General features: G+C 44.5%; 1 protein-coding gene across 3 annotated transcripts in view; it reads right to left on the minus strand.

The window, feature by feature from the left end:
• Nucleotides 1-338: 338 nt before the first annotated feature.
• Nucleotides 339-22,313, minus strand: part of RILPL1 (Rab interacting lysosomal protein like 1) — a 371,426-nt gene continuing 349,451 nt past the window's right edge. For all 3 annotated transcript variants that reach the window (XM_069619682.1, XM_069619681.1, XM_069619680.1), the window contains one exon: nt 339-15,260. In XM_069619682.1, coding sequence (XP_069475783.1) covers nt 15,116-15,260 — 145 coding nt within the window. In that variant the 3' untranslated portion in view covers nt 339-15,115. The remainder of the gene's footprint in view (nt 15,261-22,313) is intronic.

Genomic DNA, 22,313 nt, shown 5'->3' on the forward strand with positions numbered 1-22,313 from the left:
GGTGTTCTCTTTCAGTAAACAAACAGCACAAGTATAAACTAATCTAGAGATTCATCTGCCATCATAAAATAAAACACAAACTTTAAATGCCAGGAACAGCAAGGGCCACAGGTCACATCACAGGGACGCCTCTTATTTCTTGGATAGTTCTCACTCTCACTACTAATCCCATTGTCATGTGCAGAGTTGGATTTGTGAATGTAACATTTACCAGTGCACTTTTGTTTATGATGCTCGTTGCCAAAACTTTGATAAATGAAAATGTCAAACAAGCAGTCCATACACAACACATTTTTTTTTTTAAATGATTAAAAGAAAATGCACATTTCAATAAACACTTGAAATGGTTTAATGTTTATTAAGCAATATTGCAGAATTCGTAAGAGCACAATCCCAAGGCACTGCTAATTTCGAGCACCATTATCTACACTATCTACAGGGGGTAGGCACCATAAATAAGGCGAAATGGACATACAGAACATGTAAGGGTTCATGACTCCTGGCGTGAACTTTACACCAGTTACTTCAATATGCAAACCCTCCAAGGTTAAAGCGATTTTACAAGTTGCTTCAAATCAGGTAAAGTTTACATTTTTTTTAAAAACTCTGTATAATCTCAGAACTTTTGCAGAGAAAAAATGCGGTAATGTAATATTTTAACTATCTGTTTTTCCCCCATAACGGGTTGGATCAAGACATTTATGAGTCTGAAAATTAGAGTTCAATTTCCACGCACAGTTTGCTTATGCCAAATGAAGCATTTATTCTGGAAACGCTTGCATTGGGTCTATTTTGTTTTTGGGGCTGGGGAAGGAAATCTCCCACAAATGGTGTTTTTGAAATATGAATCGTGATTTTCTGAAACCCAATTAGCAGAATTGAGAAAACATAGCCAGGATTACTGCTGGCATCTCAGCAGTACAATTCAATTGGACAAGGAGCTGACAGGATCACAAACGTACCGAGTGAAAGGTTAAAAAAAAATTAAGCGCGTCCATAATTTTTCCCCAAAACACTAAACTCATGATCCTCTGCCCAAAAGACCAATATCCCACGCATGTCCTTCCTGGATACAGGAATGTGTGCAACAGCAGCAGCAGCAGGGTACATGCTCCATTTTGAAGTCTATTGCAAACCAATCTATAAAACAAGAACTTAAAATGTAAATTTCAGATGGTGCCTGTGCAATGATCTACGGTGGATGCCGCTGGAGGGATATCCTCCTGCCATTCATGAAATTAGGACTTTGTTCAAGGACGTGCTGTGAAGGAAAACACCCTTTTTTCACACTGTGGAATCGCTGGATGGAAGAATTTTAGAAATATATATGTATCCGAATCAAATCACCAACAAAATACATTGCTTCACCAGTTAAAAATCATTTTATTTCCGAGATGGCCATTTGCCAGGAGGATGAGCCTAGCACAGGGACACTGTTTGCCATTTCCTGAATCCAGCAAGTTTATATAGCCAAACAAGAACAGGTTATGAAACTTGACTGATACTTGCAGGTTGCAACTGCCTGAATCCTGCACTCCCATAGGTGGAAGGACATTCATAACTTTGTAAAACTTCAGTGATTAAATGGTATCAGCTAATTCTCATTAAAATTTAGCTGAATAGTCTCAGAAGACCAATACTTTGCATTCCCCAAAACAGTTCGACTATCGAAAACCAAAGCTAAAAGCCACAATATTGGTTGGCAGTGGTGGCCTTAACACTCTGTTATGTAATCAATTAATCATCATCCTTCTGTTGGGACTGGTAGAACACCACTCAAGAATACGTTCATTGTGCTACTGTATGCCTAGATGCCCAGGTGGCATCCTTGCAGATCTCAAGAGGAACAATGACATTCAAACAGTGTCCGCAGCTGTTGACCTTTGATGTCGGTATAGAGACCAGCAAGAGACAGCTGCGTAGACATAACAGCAGCATGAAATGCATAAAAGGTTCCATGATTTATAGGTACAGCTGTTTTCAACAAGTGACGTCCATGCATAATATGAGGCCTGGGAACCCACTACCCTTCCCCGAACCACCAACCCAGAAAGAATAAGTGACTGATTCACGCTGTGGAATGACATCCCTCAAGGTAGCAATGTGACAGTGCACAGAAAACAAAGACCATGTTGGAAACCATCTAACTGGACCGAAGCTTAAAAGAAAACTTTGAACAGGCCGTTCTTGGATAGGGTAATGTCAGCAAAAATTTTACAGCAGACAGCTAGTAAAATAAGCAGTTTCAAAGTGTACAGATCTACCTGCTCAAATGCATCTTCATAAGTAATCCCAAGACTCATTTCAATTTTCATAAAGGAGTATGAGAAATTCATGTTTAAACATTCAAGGATTCATCAACAATAGAGGAAGCTAAATACTAAGTCGAGATGCAACACAAAAAGCATGGTAACCTGCAAGGCTTTTCAGTGTCAAGGGACACAATTATGCATCAGTGAATAAACCTATAACGCTAACTTTCCCCTTGCACCAAATGGCGATCCCATTCTACTTCAAATATTGGTTACTTGATAGAGGGCTTTCTAGATTTCTCAATCAATGTGACCACCTCCACAGTTTGAGAATTAAACTCCTACCTTCAAACTCTTAAACTTTATATAATTGGCCCACACACAAAGTCCTTGGATGCAACTAAAGGAATCCGTCCTCTTGGCAGAGAGCCTGGCACATTCACTGGAGACATTTGAAAACACTTTGAGACTCTGACCCACGTTGCCAAAGCTGGTGTTATCAGGGAAACATGCTATGACTGCTTTCACCATCTTAACAGAAGAGAGGACTACCCAGGAAAAGTGTCATCTGTAAAGGCGGAGCTACTTTTTCCCCTTGAAAATAAACCAGTGTGTTTGCTGTTCTTCCTGGAGGCAAATCTATCTTCATGTGGCAAACAGATTACAAAAGCATGGACCATGTGCTTCCTCAAAACGAGACATAATTCAAACTCTCCAAGCACTCGGACCTCTACTAGTTCAGGATATACTAAACCATTACATTCTGTGAGCCTGTAAAGCAGCTCTGCAGGTTTATGTTAATGAATTCCATGCTTCAAAGCAATTGCCAACTTGCTTCAAACCCTATGGTCCTACAAGAATGTAAACATGATCTTGCAATTGCAGTTCTCTATATATTGCAAACAGATTTGACCTCTGTAAGTGGTGTGACGAATCAGATGATGTCATCCCTTCTTCCCTAGCTGGAGACATTTTCCATGGGGCCAGGGCGTTATATCCACAGTACAATTATCCCCCTGGGGGTGGCGCACCAAGGGAGGAACACACAAAGAGGGAAGCCCCCTATGGAATGAGGGACAATTATTCTCAGGGAACACAGTATTCATCTACCTTGATAACCCTAGCCCTGCCTCCAATACCAAGTCCCCCCACGCCCCTTGGAACGGAGAACCAATATACTCTGTTCTAAGGTTCACCATCTTAATACCCTTGACAAACCTGAAATATCCAAAGACTTTAAGTATCCCGCTTCAGAGGGAAAAACTGGTACTGGGGCGAGGAAAATCACTTAAAAGAAACAAAGGGAGCGATCTAGTGTATTCTGAGATGTCAATTGCTGGAATGGAGAAAGCTGCCGGCACAGGAGTTTAAGTTTAACTTAGTTTAAAAAGAAACTCAGCTGTCAAACAGCTGAGAGAGAGAAACCTGAGCGAGACAAGCTTCCCGAGAACAAGTACCAAGAGAACGGATCTCCATGAAGGCACAGAAGATTGCCTGCACCAAGCGAGCAGAGGGAAGCCACAGAGCAAGGAAGAGGACAGGCAGACGAAGGTCCAAGCTCGAAGGATCAAGTGCGGTGGTGCCAGTACTTACCTCGAGGCTGCCGGAGCTCTGGTGAACCAATTGCAGTGCAGGACACAGTCGGGAGAGGCGAGACGCCGCCCGAAGCACTGCCTAACAGCTCTCCTGACAGCTAGTGTATGGATTGCTCTCTCCCCAGAGTTTTCTCGGTTTTGGAAAAATGCTGTTAGTTCAATTGATTGGTTGACATGGAATTTAGAAATGAAGTTCAAAGCGAATCATGGGTGTGTTCTTAAGACCACTTTGTCTTTATGTATAGTGACAAAATGTTCTGAGACTGACAATGCTTATAGCTCACTTACTCTTCTTATAGAGATGATGGCTATTAGAAAGGCGGCTTTGTATGCAAGGTCTCTGAGGCTTGATGTATGCATAAGTTCGAAGGAAGACCCCATACGTTTGCTTAAGACAACATTTAAATCCCACCCTGGGGTGGATTTGCAATTGGGGGTATATTCTTTTTACCCCTTACATGAAGGCTTTCACGACTGAAATCTTCCACCATGACACTTTGCTCTGTGAAGTAGTATAAGCAGAGCAGCCAAATGGACTTTAATATAGTTGAATACTAGACCAGAGTATACAAATGTAATAGATTATGTACTATATTGGAGGGTGAAGTCAATGGGATTAAAATTGGACTTCTTACACTGTATTACAAATAGTTTCCATTTATTACAGTAGCAGTGTCTAGCGTTAGGTTCACATGCTGCTTCTTTTAAAATATCCATGCAGCGATCGTGTAAGTTGTGATGCCCAAACTCTATGGCTTCAGCAGCCAAGCTGACTGAGGGTGTGGATAGTGTGTCTTTCCCTGGTGCTGGGACATGTTGTTGTAAGGACAGGGTAGTTTCATTGGTGGGCATATTGACATCTTCAGTAGGTGTGAAAAGCATGTCTGACATCAACACATTTGGGCAATCAGGATCATTAAGTGCTCCTGATGCATCTTGTGGATTACCCTGTTGAGAAGTGGGTTCAGGGCAAAAAGAGTATGCAAATATCCGTGACCAACTTATCCACAGTGCGTTCCCCGCTGGATCCCTCCATGGGAAACCTGGAGGTATAGTTGTGGCATCTTGTGTGGCAAAAGATAAGTATCGAGATGACCCCATCTTGTATAAATGTTGTTTAAAATGTTTGTATGCAACTCCCACTCGTCTGAGGGGAGGTCTGCATTTCTGCTTAGTAGGTCTGATAGGCAGTTATGTTCCGCTGGACTTGTTCTGACATGAGGTAAACGTTCCTCGGGAGACCCCATCTCCAAATCTTCTATGCTAGTCCGGATAAACTTAGTGAATGTGTCCCCCACCTGTTTATTGCTATAGAACATGGCATTTGTGCTGTCCCTGAGAATTAGTTCAGTTTTCCCTGTCAGGTGGTGCTGAAAAGCTTGTAGGGGTTTGAACACAGCTAGCAACTCCCAGTTGATATGTTGCTTTGTAAGTGTTTGTGTCCACATGCTGTGTCCTGTTTGATGGAGATAATGAGCTCCCCAGACTGAAAGCGATGCATCTGTTGTCAACGTGGCTTGAGTCGGGAAACTACCACTAGATCATCCCACTGTCCATTCGCTTGAGACCAGCCACTCTTGTAATCGACGCATGCGCAACCTTGCGTGTGGCACAATAAAGATGCAAGAAGCCATCATACCAAGAAGGTGCATCACCTTCCGCACAGTTCTCTAGCTACCGGCGGTGTAACAAGGGATATGGCAAAGAACGTTTTGGACCCTGTCGTTGGGAGGGGAGCACTAGGGTGTTTTCTGTCTGAATAACTGCTCCTAAGAATTGTTTGATTTGGCTTTGGACTAGGCTTGATTTTTTCTCATTGATGGAAAAACCTAGTTGAAAAAGGTGGTGTATGGTGTCTTGAGTGTGCTGATGGCACATGTGTGGTGTGTCCCCTGTTATGAGCCAGTCGTCTAGATGAGGGTGCACTGGGATTGATTGCCTGCCCAGATGAGCTGGCATTACTGCCAGTACCTTTGTGAGCATCCGAGGGGCTGAGGCAATCCCGAAAGGTAGCACTTTGAGCTGGTAGTATGAGGACCCGCACCTTGAATCTAAGGTATTTTTTCAATGCGCTGGCAACATTGAAATATGAAAGTATGCATCTTTCATATCCAGTGTTGCCATGTGGTCTCCTTTCTTTAGTAGAGGAATGATCTCTTGTAGAGTGGTCATTCTGAACTTTTATTGGTTTGACCTACTTTTGCAGGTCTCAAATCTTAACACCGAGCACTTTTTCTCAGCTATCTTTGGCATGAGGAAGTACACAGAATAGATAGCCTTTATTCACCTATGCTGGAGGGACAAGTTCTACGGGTCCTTTTTCCAGTACTGAAAGGATTTCCGCTTGGAGGGAGTTTATGTTCTAATGACATGTTGCTGGATCTTAGCAGATTGCATGGTGTTTCTAGAAACTCGATGCAATAAGCGTCTGTAACTGTTGAAAGTACCCACTGTCTGTAGAGATTCCCTCCCATGCGTGATAAAGAGTGAAATGTCTCCCCTTACCAGGAAAACATGGGAGGGGACTTGTATCTGACAGTCATTGTTTGGCAGGGATGGATGAGCCTCTAGCGGCTTGTCCTCTACCCCCCCCCCCCCCCAACTACATCCTCATTTGAATTGCCTTCAGAAAGTGGTTTGTGAGGATGGCAGTTGTCCCGGACTGGTGTACCATGCACTTAACCCACCAAGGGGTGTAAGTGGTCTGTGACTTTCTAGAATACCCTTGGGTGCAGAAAGGGCACCGATTGCCGTAAGACCCCCATTGGGTATAAGGCTCGATTTGTCATAAGGTTTTTAGAGGTTCATGTTCCTTTTTGGCAGTTTCTAATGCGTCATCAATGGCATTGCCAAAAAGGACACTATCCTCGATAGGCATGTTAAGGATAGTTTGAGTTTTGATATGATTGGTTATTTATAACATGCTTAATACCCAGAGGTTTCTAAGTGCGGACCCGGGGATCAAACCCTGGAACATGGTGCTTCCAAGGCGAGCACGTAGCCCCTGAGCTATCCTACCGAGATTTTGGGCTTAAATCCTGGTTTCTCAACCATGCATGGCTTTTGAGAAGTGTACCCTCTGCTACTACCCTGCGGGCTGTGTCTGCGGAATCTAGGGTGTTTTTAATGATGGTGTTAGCTGTACACTTGCCGTCATGTAGAGTCTTTAGGATTTGGGAACTGAGAGGTTCTGGTACCCCACTAACCTGTTCTTCCACTTGACCCCAAAGTGCCTTGTTAAAGTTGGCCATTAGGGTAGTGTTGTTGGCTAACCGCATTTGGTCTTCGGCAGAGGTTGCCACTTTCTTGCCTAATGGAAAAGGTTTTGCACTATCTGGCGGGGCTTCTGGGGTAGTTAAGGGGGTACCGGAACACTTGCGTAGTGTCGTTACCACTAGAGTCTGGTTTAAAGTGACCCCTGATGAAGAGGGTATGTGGGTGCAGGTTTGAATCACTTCCCGATCGAGCGGGTTAACAGCTTTAGTTACAGCTGGAGCAGTCAACGAAAGGAGTAGATGTCTTAACATACTGTAGTAATGGGATGTACTGTCCTACCCGTTTTCTCTCATTTAAAATATTATCCAGTAGGTTTGCATCTTCTGACTGACAAGTATCAATTTCAAAAATATCTGCAGCTCTTTTTAACAGATTATAGAGTAACTGGTCATCGATAGGCAAGTTTGCGACAGGCTCATCTACTATGTCTAATGACTGAATAGGGTAGTCTGGCTCATCGAGGTCTGAACCAGGTTGGTCTCTTAAGAAGGTGCCAATCTTGTCTGCTGAACTCTGGGAATCTTAGAGGGAGGCTCACCCTCACCCTACGAAATGCGTTTTTTCTCATGGGGTATTATTTTAGAAAAGCCACAAAGGAAGACCTCTTATCCATAGTGGATTCAAACCTATCTGTGGTCCAAGGGCCAGAAGATGGTGTATCCTGCAAGGGAAAGATGATCTCCTCCTCCTGGGGAAGAGGGGTTTTCTCCTTTAGTGTGTGGGATAAAGGGGTGGACGATTCGGTGTACCCTAAATCTTGGGGGGGGCAGTAACCCTCAAATTGGCATTGTTTTGCAAGTTCTTTCAGTGGCTGTACCAGAACAGGGGCATGGGTCGGGGTGCTCTGTGCAGAACCTTGTTTCATCAGCGTCTGTTTTGGGGCTTGTGATGGGTGATGTGCTGCTGGTGCAGTGGGTGTATGGGACACCAAGCTGCCTGCTGAGGGGCTAGGTTCCGTAGCAGACTTTGCACTCTACAGCGGGCCTGCCGAAGCATGACTGGAAGATGTTTTGATGTTTATTTGTTGCCACACTAGGATGGTGCGTGAGATCGGTGTTCTTGTTGCCAGAGGAAGCCTCCATAGCAGAGCGCGACGCCTGCCTTCCAGAACTGGGGACGAGCAGTAAGGAGCTTTCAAATCCCCTGAACAGAGTCTTGGGCATCACTTATGGCTGTCCTGTTTTGCTTCGGATTCCTCCAAGGCGGCAGGGTATTACAACGATGCTTGAGCTTGCATCGCATAGGCTACCCAGCGCTTCGATCGTTGGTCATTAAGTGTTTTTGGCTGAAAATGCTTAAAAGCTTTACACAGAGTTTCCCAGTGATTTCGAGGGAGACAAGGGTAACACACATTATGAGTGTCCTTCCAGGAAAACTTTCGGTTGCAAGATGGGCAAAACTTAAACTGTGTTTACTCCATTATATGCACTGGAAGACAGCGAGACAAAAGAGTGAAGGGAAAATGTAAGAGTAGGAATTCTCTAGTTGAGAGTAAATGTAATTTCCCCCACTCTCCCTACCATATAATTGTTATTTGGCATTGATATAGCTCTCTATATATCATTGTTATGACCTCAAAGCGCTTATAGGCAGAAGCCTGTAGATTGCCACAGAGTGGGATGTTGCAGCTCGTCCAGCTGGGCTTTTCATTGAGTAGCGATGTCCCGGTGTAGATAATCGTCGGGCTCAGTCGTCAAGAGTCGTGTCTTAAGACCACCTGTCCCACATGTGAAGCACCCCTTTAATGTGCATCTACGCAGTAATGCTGTATGAAGGTGTGACTTAAACTCCAAGTAGCTGCTTTGCAAATAGCATCTAAGGGCACATTTTCAATGAAAGCTAGAGTAGCCCTGGTAACTAGAGTTGAGTGTGCTCTTAGCGTGAATGGTAATGTTCTCTTGGAGAGTGAATAACAGATTAGGAAGCATTTGACAATCCATTTTGAAATAGCTTACTTAGAGACAGGATCCCCTTCTCTACATGCGGCAAGAGAAACACAGAATGTATCAGTTTTCCTCAATGGTTTGACCTCTATGTAAGGAGGCTTCTTTCTGCTGAATTTTGGAAGAAAGTAGGAAGTTCTAAGGGTTGATGGACATGGGACTTTGAAATTAATTTAGGAGAGAAACGTGGATGTGTACATAACACAACTTTGTCGTCGTGAATAATAATAAATGGATCTTGAACTGAGCGAGCTTGAAGTTAGCTGACCCTCCTAGTTGAAGTGATCACAACGAGAAAAGCAGTGTTGTAAGTAAGATGCTTAAGACTGGCTTTGTGCATTAGCTCAATCGGGTACCCGACGGGTTTTGTGAGGACAACATAAAGGTCCCAACCTGTAGTAGCCCCCTTCCATAAATGCTTTCTACACTGGCACTTTCCACCATGAGATTTTACCCTGATGTGGTATATGCTGAAAGTGCAGCTAGAGGAACTTTAAACAAATTAAAAACGATCTCATTCCAGTAGATAAAGCAGATAGAGTACTAGATGTGAAGGTGTGCAGTCAATGGGGTTGATGCTGCACGTTCTGCACCACAAAACAAAGCATTTCTATTTGTTTAAATAGCAGTGTCTTGTATTGAGCTTACATGCCTCCTTTAGGATTTCCAAACTTCTTTGGGGCATGTTCAAGTGTCCAGATTCTATTATACTTATGTATTTATTGGACATTTGTATGGCACCTATACACAACTGTTTTAGGCGCCACAAGACTATAGGGGGCCGCAAGGAGGGGGCAGTGGGTGTTTGAGCGACATGGGAATCAAAGTAGAAAACCAAAAATGGTCATATTGGCTTTTTGACAATCCTACCATGCAATTGCATTAACAAGGTGGTAAGTGCGGGGAGCAAGGGGTAAGGGAGAAGTGGAGTGGGGGGCCCCAAGACGGGCAAGCGATGGGCAGGCCAAGGCAGCAAGTGCCAAAGGGAAGAGGGGGGGAAGGGAGGATGAGTGTGGTGGACAAGGAGGACCAGGTTGAGATAGTCCAGGAAAGGGAGCCAGGGGGCAAAGGATGCTGGGGGTACTGGTAGGGGGTGGTCTGGCCCCTGTATCACTCTGAAAGGACCTCACCCCAGTCGCAGCAGCAGAAGGTGAGTTGGCAAAGGCAGGGGAGAGGGAAGGAAGAGGAGAAAAGGAAAGTTTTGAGAAGTTTGTGGAACTGAAGATCTGGCTCAGATCTGAGGGATGGGAGGCTTTTCCAGAGGGAGGACCCAGACAAGGAAAGGGATCTACCTCCCACTCACTGCTTGGAGAAACGTTTGACCTGCAGAGAGTTGGAGCCAGATGACCGAATGACTCTGGCCGGGAAGGAAAGCTGGATGTAGAGAGGTCCCAGGCCTCAGACAGCCTTGTGGATGATGCAGAGGGTCTTGAATGTGATCAGTGCGGGCACCGGGAGCCAGTGGAGAGATTTTAGGGATGGAGAGATGCAGTCCCTGGGCTTGAGGCCAAGGCTAAGTCTCACAGTCCTATTCTGGATTAGTTGAAGGGGCGAAACGGAGGAAAGAGGCAGGTTTAGGAAGAGTGGTTGAAAAAGATATATACCTTCTGCTGGACACACTAAAACCTACTAATGATTCAGTTTCCTCTCCCTGATCATGTAGCTAAGTGTTTGTCATCAGACCTGACCCCTTTTGTGACTAAATTTGTTAACAAATCCCTGTCACATGGGATGGTACCCCTTAGCCTAAAACATACTGTAGTTACATCTTTATTAAAGAAACCCACTTTGGATTCAAAGATCCTCCAGAGTTACCGACCAATAGCAAGTCTTCCACGGCCTGCAAACATTTTGGAAAAGGTTGTTGCAGGCCAATTGCAGGACTTTGTGGAGCGGGAAATGCTATTGGACAAATTCCAGTCTGGTTTTAGACATAGATCTGGAACTGAAACAGCCCTTCTGGCCATACAGGATGACCTGCTAAGGACCGCGGACCGGGGTAAGCTTTCCCTTTTGGTGATTTTGGACCTGTCCGCGGCTTTTGATACCATTAACCATGTGATTCTTTTGGCTCGATTGCAGGAAGTTGGAAGGGTATCGGAACATGCTATACATTGGTTCAAATCATTTCTGACCGATCACTGTCAGCAGGTGAAATTGGATGGTGGATGGTTTCTTGTCGGATGCCATTAGATTGATCTGTGGTGTCCCCCAGGGATCATCAATCTCACAACTACTGTTCAATTTGTATATCTGTCCCGTTCGATATCTTGAGGCGTCATGGGACGAACTTTCATTCCTAGGCAGAGGACACCCAGATCTTTATCAGAGTTGTCAATTTTGACAAAGCATTTAGTAGATTGGTGCAGTGCTTGGAGGAGGTGAGTAGCTGGATGTCCAACAACCAACTCCAATTCAACGCAGCCAAAACGGAATCGATTCTGTTTGGACCTAAACATCTTCTATTAGCGGTTAAGAGACTCCCTATTCCGACACTTCTGGGGACGAATTTGAAATTCGTCTGTAAGGTTAGAAATTTGGGCTGCATCTGGCAGGATGATCTGGGCAGCGAAGACCAAGTTGGAGCAAAGGTTCCAGCGGTGCACTATGTCTTGAGGCTCCTTCCACCGATGTTACCTTACATCCTTAAGGAGGACCATGCCTCGGTGGTGGGCGCCCTCACAAATGCACACTTGGATTACTGTAACAGCCAGCTGCTCGGTTCACGCTTAAACAAATTCAAAGACTTCAAAAAAAAGCTCAGAATATAGCAGTAACAACTATTTTTGGGCTAGGTAGAACTGCACACGTTTCGCCTTCTCGGCATGCTTTACACTGGTTGGCAGTAGAAGACCGTATTAGATTCAAGGTGGCTTGCTTTATTTTTAAGTGTAGCAATGGTCTTGCTCCAGCATATTTAATGGATCTGATTCAACCGTATCAGCCTTCAAGACACTTACTATCTAGTGACTGTTATCTTTTGGCTGTCCCCCGCTCTGTGTACACATCAAGGGGAGACAGGAGATTTGCTGTTTTTGGTCCAAAACTATGGAATTCACTTCCTCTAGGAATAAGGACCCTCAAATCATTATCTCAATTTCGTAGGGCATTGAAGACTTTTCTGTTTAGATAGGCCCCTGGGTCTACCCTTGAGAAGTTGAGCTTCTGGGGAAGGTGAGGAAAGGTAGAATGTCCCTGAGGAGGTGTAGCTGAAAGTTGGACTTCGTGGCAAGGTCTGTGATGTGTGAAGTGAAGGAGAGGAAGGAGACAAAGATGATCAAGGTTTTTTGCCTCACACATGGTTGAGGGGACCCAAGGAGTCTGGCCAGAGAGTGGGGGTTTGGGTGAGGGAACCAGAAGCATTGTCTGTTTGAAAGGATGGAGTTAATCCACGCCAGTGCCCTGTCTGTGATGCCTAGGGTATCATGGAGACGGTTTATGATAGAGTTGTTGACTGCGTCAAAGGCAAAAGAAATATCGAGGAGGAGGATCAGAACAGAGAGTAGGTCTTCACGAGTGTTCAGGAGAGCAGTTTCCGTGCCTCTGGCTGCCCTGAAACCAGACTGGTGGTCATGGAGGCAGCCAGCCACTTCAGTGTAGAGGGTCAGTTGGGGAATGACCAGCTTCCACGTGAGTTTGCCCAAAAAAGGGTGATAGAGATAGGGCAATTGTTGAATGGGCAAGAAAGGTCAGCAGATGGCTTTTTTTATGAGAGGGTGCACAAGAGAGTACTTAAGGGGTTGAGGGAAGATGTCAGTGGCAAATGAGCGGTTGCAGAGGTCAGCCAAGGCTGGGGCAGGAGAGACGATGTTGTCCTTGATGGTTCTGGGGGAGCAGGGGAGCACCTGTTTAAAGGAAACTTTCATAGATCATACAACTCTAGAGAGCTCATCTGGTGCAATGGGAGAGAAGGAGGAGAGTATGGGTGGAGGGGAGAGGTGGGCTAAGGGAGTACCGAGAAAAGGGGTGGGCTGGGGCAGGAAGCTGATGACCGAGGACAGGATGGCCAGAGTTTTGGAGAGGTGGGCACCAGAGAAGAGGGCCTGGGAGAAAGGAGGAGACGACTGTAGTAGGATTGGCAAGTTCCTTGCAGATTTTGAAGAGTTCAACCATGTTTGTGGCTCCAGAGATGCAGCCTTGGACACCAGCCCTTTTCTTGGAGACGATATTGTCTTTGGAGTAGGCAGCAGGCCAGTTTGTCAGAGGATGAGCTAGATGCTTGCCTATTCTGCTCTGCAGCTTTGCACTTGCGTTTCAAAGCTGCCAAGCCAGAGTCTTACCAAGAGTTATATTTGGAGGCAGGCTTCATGCAGATCCTCGTGACAGGGGCAAGGATGTCCAGTGCATTAGAGAAGGAGAGATGAAGGTTAGCTAGAACAGTCAGAAGGAGAGTCCAATTGGTTATCTGACTGAGCCTCTTCCCTCTTCACATTTATTTGAATCAATAAGTACTTGAACAGTTTCTGTACTTACCCATGTGACATTTGCTCTTGCTTCTTTATTTAATTATAAAGCCTGATGTAGGCCACAATCAACCGTCGAGAAGTTGATGATTTTTTGCGAAGTCTTCTGTCAGTGGTAGATGAAACCACTTGTCGAAACCTGCGTTGATAAAGTGTCCGTCAAGCATGCGAGAAGTTCAACAATTAATTTTAACAATATCAAAGTAGCTAAAGCTACAAACTCCACATAATATCAACTGACCACGATGGTGGACACAAAACGATCTAAGGGATGTCGACGTGTGAAGGAACATGGGTACAGTACACATCACACTAGGCCTCAGAAATAAATATATATATATTCTTTGATTTTACCCCTTGCTGAACTATTCACCATCACTATTAAAACGCAAAGCCACAACATCCCCTGTAGATCATAAAACCAAGACCAGAAAATGAACTGTACCAGAGCTAAAAAAAAAAAAGTGTCTCCTCCTTTTGGAACAGTTTTTAAAGGAAAATCGTTACACATTGCAGACAGCAAACCCACTTTCATTGAATCCAATAGTGAAGGTTCTGTACACTTTAGAAAAGTTAGAACATAAAAGTTAGTATGAAGGCATAGCTTGATTTCAGGAAACTCCAGAGTCCAAACACAAAAGCACTATCAAAGAACACCAAATATTGTTGAAGTCCTCATTCCTGTAAAGACAAAGTAATTTCCTTTTTTTCATGAGGCATGTGCCTAACGAGTCTCTTCCTATGGCTATGATAGTCTTTGTTCCTGTAGGGAATTACGTTTTCTCCAATGGAAATATTTTTCAGAAACATAGCAAAATGGCCCAGCTTCGATTGGAAGGTCACCTTTTTCTCCAGTTTTTAGGCTCATCTTTTTTCAATCCATGGAAAATATCTTCAAGACCAACTCTTGCTTACTTTCTGTGATTTTGATATTGCTTGTATACACACATTCTTGTTTTTTTGGTTTGGTTTTTAGTTGCAGCCGTGCCTTTTGTAACTTTATTCTGTGGTGTTTAGCACACAGACTGGTTATAAGGTGCAGTGACAAAATACTTATTTCTTGACAAATGTTGATTTAAAGTGCAATGCTTGAAAATTGACTTAGAAGTCACTGTGCGTCTGATAGTGTTTCTTCGGGTCTGGGGCACTGGCAATTAATGTTGTAAAACAATAGCCAGTCAAAAATTTGCAGCCAAAAAATTTAAACCCAAAATGTGTTCAAACAAAAATGAAACTAGCTCCACCTTGAAATGAACTGTAGAGCAGCCCGTCTTTTCCATTTACCAACGGCACATTCTCTTAGTATTTTGAAAAAGCCTCCATTACATTAAGTCAAAGCTAAAAAAAAAAAAAATACCATGGACTAACGTTAGAATATTTATAGATCTATAAAACCGGGCCCCACACACACACCGGCGGAGTGCATCCAGGTATAAAGCATTACCAAGGACACAGTTTTGTCCATGATAAGAACAAGTTTATATAGAATAGTCTATGGTTCTTTTGAAATATATAGCCATTCGGATGCAGTAAACCAGAAAAACAGCGATTTTGTAGTCCAACAGCGATGAAATGGCCAACTTAAGTCACAGGTCTTGCAGAGCCTCCTGCCCTTGCTCGGTGTAGTAATTCTCTCGGTTGTACTCATCCCATGCGCCAAAGGATTCTTCAAAGTGAACACTCTTCTGTGACGTCAATGCTCGCTTTTTATCTCGAGAGAAGAAGCTAAATCTTTTCAAAGAAATAATTGTAGAAAGTTAGCACAGTGCACCGTACATGTTTTTAAAGTTGTACTCACGAAATGTTTCACTTGGTAACTCATCCATTTAGTATTAATGGCAAAGGTCACAAACCAACACAGCATACATGTTAGCAAGCAGAAACCATGTTATGAAACGTTCCCCCGCCACAACACTATGCATGCCCCCATTGCATTTTCATTTTATCAGGTGGGTCCGTTAGTGCTCGGCCAGAATTCTATATTTGGGGGGGGGGGGACCTAACGTTTTGCTTTTTCCTGAGCCTTTGTGGACAGAACGGCTACTGAAATCCTCTAGTGCCTGAAACCATTTTTGATCTGCTGTCCTATGGTGGCCCATATAGCTCCTACAACGGGGCCCATTTTGTCTATGCACTGGCTTTGTGGAGTAGGCTGGTGGCAGCTGTAATTGGGGTTTGGTTTCACCATGGGTGCTGTCAGTTTAACTGCATTAGTGTTCTAAAATAGCATTTTGGAAGCCATGGTATTAAAAAGTATTTTTTTAGGGCCTACTGCCAGTCACTTTGTTTTGGGCTATCCCTTTGTGGGAACCAGAAGGCAGGCTAAAAATGGCTGTTGAGCACACATGGCTCAGTCTGGGCCGTACACTGCAACCCCTGTAGCGTTTTATACGGGTGCCTTGCCCCACACAGCTCAATACATAAGCTGCTTTGCACTCCCTTGATAGAATGTGCAAATCAAGGGTAGATCCTATGCATTCCTTGATTCTGCTTATTCTTACATTAATTGTAGGAGGATTTGCCATGAGATAGGATGTTGATTATCAGACTGAGTTTGGTCATACTGGCTGGGCTCAGTTTGTCTTTAGGCTGCTGGACTTGCTTCCTGAGCTGATCCTAGTCATCCTCATTGGCTGGATAGGATGTCGAGCGCTGGGACTTTCTGGGCCACTTTACCATTATGGACGTAGGCCTCAGTTGCCCAGAAGGGTGGTCGAACACAACGCACCCCTTCCCTCCCCGCTTTGTTTGGCCAGTCTTTGGTTGTCTCCACTGTTGCCCCCATTGTGGGACCATTTTCTGCTGGCTGCCTGCTCAGTTTTGCCCTTCAAGATGCCCAGATCTGCTTTGTCAGGATTCTACGCCTTCCTGGTGACACAATAGTCATGGCTTCTGGCTGGTGGGTCATCTCTCATGGGAACACAGAGTCTTCTTCTTTTGGGCAACTACTGGTGCAGGGTGCAAGTCCCTAAGTAGCAGGTCCTGTAACTCACTCTGCACTCTGTGTTTTGGTGTTCCCGATCCAGGCTCTTGAATCTGGTATCATGTGTACTTAACCCTGGGTCCTAGGCAATTCATTGGATTTCCCCTCTGGGGTCCTGTGGTAGTGGGATTCTCAAGTCACACCTCTACAATGGTTCCCCACTGAGTTCTATTGGCCAAAATCCTGGTTTGCTTGCATCCTTCCTGGTTTTTCAGTGGAGTTCTACGAGAATGTCTCCTCTGGTATTGGCTGCACCTTTGTCGGCACCTGCAGCGTAGAGCAGACTTGCTCGACCCCATCATAACCACAGCTCTGCCTATTTCTTCCTGTTTTAGTCAATTTGGAACTTTAGAACTGTACTAAGTGACTTTGCAAGGTACTTCTCAATATTGACATTTCCCGGTTCCCCCATGGGACCCATGAGTTATACACTGAAGATAGGAATGTGGACTAGTGCTTCTGATTAATTAGGTATTTTTAATTCATTGTATTGCCTTGCTGCCTTTGTAAACATACCAAGTTACAATGTGTAACTGCTGGTTATTTTGTATCCTTGTGTTTCCTGGAGTACAATGAGACACTTGAGGTCTGGTGTTAAACTAAAACCATGCTCACTTTTAGTGGGCCTCTGGGCCTAGTGGTGCATTGTTAACTTTTCTCTCTCTAGGTTTACTTATATTATATGGTATGGCCTACCTGTGCATACCGAGTGTTGGCTAAATACTAAAGGCGATGTGAAATAAGGGCCTGTTTATGTGTTGGCATTTCGGGCCCGATATTGCAAGCACATTTTACCGTCGTCTATGATTCCTTTATAATGCTAAGGGATAGGGAGAACAATGTACTGTGCCTACCACTAGGTATTGGGTTATTGGGTATACATTAAACTTAGGAATGGGAAGGGTCTGCCTATGGCCCTCTCCTGTATTTGTTTGGTGTGTCTAGCAAATTGCATTCCATTAAAACCCAAAGTACTTACTTGTTTGTTTATTTATTTATATAGCATTTTATATAGCGTGCCTGGCCCAGGGGTATCTGAGCGCTGGTAGATAAGACGACAGTTGCATTGTTACAGTTCATACAGGGTAGTACATACATCACAGTTGAACTTAAAATTACAATGTTTAAGTGTATAAAAAGTGCACATTTGCACAAGTGCGCATTTTTCAGTATAGCAGTGTGGTGTATCTCTTGGGGGGATTGTTGGGAGGCTAACTGTACCCCACTGCCAGCCTACATTCTACTTTAAACAAAGCCTAATTGTCTGCCTAGCTACCATGTTGGATATTTGGGTCTATTTTGCCATTAGGTTACATTATTCCATATTCCTCAGAGGTTTGTAGAAAAAGATCTCCCTAACACTTACTCCTCATATGATGCATGACCACAATGAATGCCAATGGTTTCTAATGAGGATTGGTTCATTAGCTAGAACTGCACAGACTGTGCTGAGACACGCAAACATAAAAACGCATACTATTATCAGAAGGGTCCATAAAGCAGGGAAATCAATGTTTCCAGAAACTCTAGAAAAGAAACGCTCAAACCCCTTGTGAAAGTCCATTTGGCTTGGGCTACAAGTAGCATTTAATTTGCAAGGTGGCCTTTTCTGCTGGTGAATATTGTTCGACCTGTGCTTTTACACCTCCACACCTTTGCACGGCTGATGCAGGAAACAAGGACGAGAGAAGGCTTTGGCGATTGGAGTACACGGAATGTTTTAAAGTCCTCTCATGCCATCAACTCATGAGAACCTGTACCACCCACATACGGGACTGGAAACTGCATCCTTAAAGATATTGAAGAATCGTAGCATGCATCGCGCTGCGCCCTTTTGAATATCAAACTCCGAACCCAAAGGCACGTTGCAGTTCCTTATGCTTCGAACAGCCACTCGCCTATTCAATACCGATTGGGGCGGTGGGGAGGGGGGGGGGTTGTGCTAAACATGTTGCAATAACCATAGAGGTGCACAGCATGCCTCCCTCCCATTCAACAGCCTGCAGGGTAGTTAACTGGGGACTGCGGAGTAACCGGTTATTGAGATGAGTAGAGGGGACATTTAGTGCTCATCCGCAATTAAATACTTCAGAAATAGTGCACTTTTGTAACAGTTTGCTTTCCCATTCAGGCATTACAGGAATAAAAAGGTGTAGCTGCCGAACATAATTACCAGTTCAAGCAGAACAGTGTTAAAGGGATACATAAAGCAACTGGAATGGTTATAATGCCCTATCCCTCCTGCGTCCCATGCATGCCACGCTCCACCTCGATGTTTAATGTCACTTAACTATTTTAATAAAATAATCGGTTTCAGTAAATCGACTTTGCTCCTGGTTTAGACTCATGCCATACGTTTCCTTTAGGGCCACCTGTCACCCCTCTCTAGCTACCTCTTACCCTTTCAGCTCTGCCCCTTCAGCACTTCGAATCACCCTTAGGTCATAGCATTTTGCTATACAAGAAACCTACATAACTCCATAATCCCATCACAATGAACATGCGAGTGTCACATGCTGAACACATGCCTGGAAAAGATTTTAATTTTGCACCGCCCCAAAAACAGTTTTTCGGTGGCGTGGTACTTTACACGTTGCTATTAGGTGTCAACTCTGCTATCAGTAATGGTGGATTCCAGAAAGTCTGAGCATAAAAGGGAATGGTCACAAAGACGGCGCCCCCCGCCCACCTCCATTAGCACATACCACAAAGAGGCAATTATCCAGTGCTAATGCACGGGTATGAAATCTGAAACTTAAGATACTTTTCTCAAACTGTTGCAAGTGCAGTTCCAATGTACCAACTAATCACCTACACTAATCCTGTGAAATTAAGCGTTGGAGTGCAGCAAGCTTGCACAACCAATGTACAGTGCAGTACCTTTAATTATAGAAACAAGATAAAACTTACTTGAAAAGGGGTAAACTCAAAGTAAACGACACTGGTGTGAGAACTAATCACAAAGGTTGCAGTACTTTTTGACATACAAACAGTTGGAGAAGTATACTGTTCAGATTAAAGCATACCTTCGGCGTTACACACAGAGGCCGCTGAGCAGCCACATAAAATTGGTACAAAATCTGTTTCAGGTTTGGCTGCTTCCCCAGTTGCTAGTCAGGTGATATGACTCGTAGATTATCTAGAATAGGCCAAAACCGAGCAAATCACGTTTTGCAATTCATAAACCAGGGAACGCCATGGACTGACTTCGGATTATTTTGCATGTTGAAAATATGTTGGTACAAGAGAGAAACTGGCTTGGTTTGTTGTTGATCTGACACTGCCGCAATTCGACTTTATAAGAATGCAACACTACAAATCAGAAATCAGCAGTGAAGAGGTCACATTCGCTGTTGCCTTGATGAAGACAGCATGTCTCCCGAGATAGATGCGTTTAATGAGGAATTCTGAGCAGTTTGCAGCTAGCACTCACTCTGCTGCTTTGAAAGCGGCAAGACCGTAGTACTTCCGGTCCAGTGCTGCATTAAGCAGAGATCTGCACCCATCACATAGATTTCCAAATCTGGCCAAGATAATTTTATGGAAATTATACACTATACCCACTGTAACTATTCCAACCGTTCAGAGAGAAAAAAGGAGAGATAGCAGATGTAACAGACATAATGGCGGACCCCACCCAGGACGATCTATGGGAGGTTGGGGATGCACCAGAGAAACCAAGTGTCTCGGGACACCAGGAAGGCCCTCTACCGCCCCCCCCCACCAATCCGATAGCCTACTCCCACCCCCAAATAGAAGCGTCTCCTCTCAGTCATCCACACTAAGCACACCTGCTCCTCCTTTCACTTTTTCAACTTCTCTGGAACTCGATTGGAACAACGGGACCCATGGGATTGGGCGCCTCAGACAGATTGGTCGTGGAGGCGCTGGAGAGATCAATAGACCAATACTATGCAGAAAAATGCGTGGGATCAGTAGAACCTACCACTGCCAATACACATGGCATGCAAGAAGAACCTATAAGGTTCCCAGGAGGAAATATGGCCACTGACTCATTGAATAGCGAGAGAAGTCACTCGCCTGCTGTGGTAGGGCGTTTGGGTACGGGCATGAGTATGATTACAGAGTATGACAAAGAGTCTAACCGGGACACTAGGAAAGGAGTGCATAAAGAGCGTGAGATCAAACTATAAATCAGCAGTACGTCTGATTAAGGAACTGATTATAGACCCGATGGAAAACATGGAAGGGTTTAACCACGTACATACACGAGAAGAACATGGAAGTACGAGAAGAACATGGAAGTAGTGAAAATTCGCCAGGACCTTTAAAGAGGACACCACGCTCTGACACTGACCGCCGGAGGGGATTGGCACCACCCAGAATTATGTGCAAATGCTAAACAAACACATGGCAGATATCCTTGTGCCCAGCCCACTAAATCTCCCTGCTCCCAGAGAAGATATGAAGAAAATTCACATAAGACCAGCGAAGGACCAGAGACCGCACATGGAAATGGGGGACCGAAGAACACTAAAAAAACCTACTGTTATGGAAGCTGGAACACAGACAACACGATATAAATGACTATAACATCAATCCCACTCAAAGGGTATAATTTGAAAATCACTAAAATGCCTGTGGGGATCCCTGGAATGCCAAGCACATCCAACACCTGGGTGGACTCCCAGGAGCCACTTGCCATGTCCCTCTTATGACGAGATCACCCTGAGTTTACAGTCCCAACAGACTAGAAAACAGTGGACGATCACCAAGGAAATGAGACATTGATTTAATACAGTGCAACCAGTTGAACCCGTGATCACTATGGCAAAAAATAAAGATGTATTTGGCACAGAGATCACAAACACTTAAAAACCAACGAGAATTTGGGGAAATTTGGGAAATCAACCTGCACAAATGGTAAGGATGCAAACGCAAATAAAGGCAAAGACTCCGTGGCCAAGATCAATGAAAGCAATGGAGTGGACCTCCTGGCTGGCTGGATAGAAGGTAACCTCTGTTATTTCAAGGGCAGAACTCGGTTATAAAACAACATTGGTAAAGGTGGTAGCAGAGACCCTAGGAACCAACAACCTAACCTTTAAGATCTTCTCAGTCACGCAGATTCTATCAGATTGTATGTTCTGTAGCTGCTGCAAGGTCAGATTCAGGATGGTGAACCAACACCTACGAGCAGCAATATTGAACTGGGAGAATACACTGGCACTTAGAGGCGGGGAGATTTACCGGGATGAGCCACATATCACGTCATCTCCATGACACTTGGACCAAGCCTCTTTTCACCACTAAGGAGAGCTCTCTATTACATATGCAAACCCACAAACACGTACAGGTGAGGTTGGACAGGCAACCAGCTATCAAAAATGCAATGGATTTGACTCAAACAGCCATGGAAAATGTTTTGACAAGACCACCTCCATGCATGTTAGCATCCGGAACAAAAGACACTGTATGAGTGCACGATGCATGTTGCCCCTTCTGGACCATGACACTAGGACATGCATCATGCAGACCATGGTGTCTCCTGAAATGTGGCTGGACTTCACACAAAGCTCAAAGATGCGGATTTCAGGAATATTTTAGGAAACATGGATATTTTGCTAATCCAGGAGACTTGGGATCTGGATGCGATACAGCTGCCAGGCTTTGAGGGTAATACAGCCAAGGCAGCAGCGTCTGCTCTTGGCAGGAGCCGCGGAGGTCTTGCAACATACCTAGCACACTCGCTTAAACTTAGGGGGCATTGTCCGTTTCATACCTCGTCGACTCTGCTGATAGTAGACGTGATGCTAGCGGATGGCAGTGCCCGGCAAATA

This window comes from Ambystoma mexicanum, chromosome 10, assembly GCF_040938575.1.
Source record: "Ambystoma mexicanum isolate Mex_15411 chromosome 10, UKY_AmexF1_1, whole genome shotgun sequence".
Lineage (NCBI taxonomy): Eukaryota > Metazoa > Chordata > Amphibia > Caudata > Ambystomatidae > Ambystoma > Ambystoma mexicanum.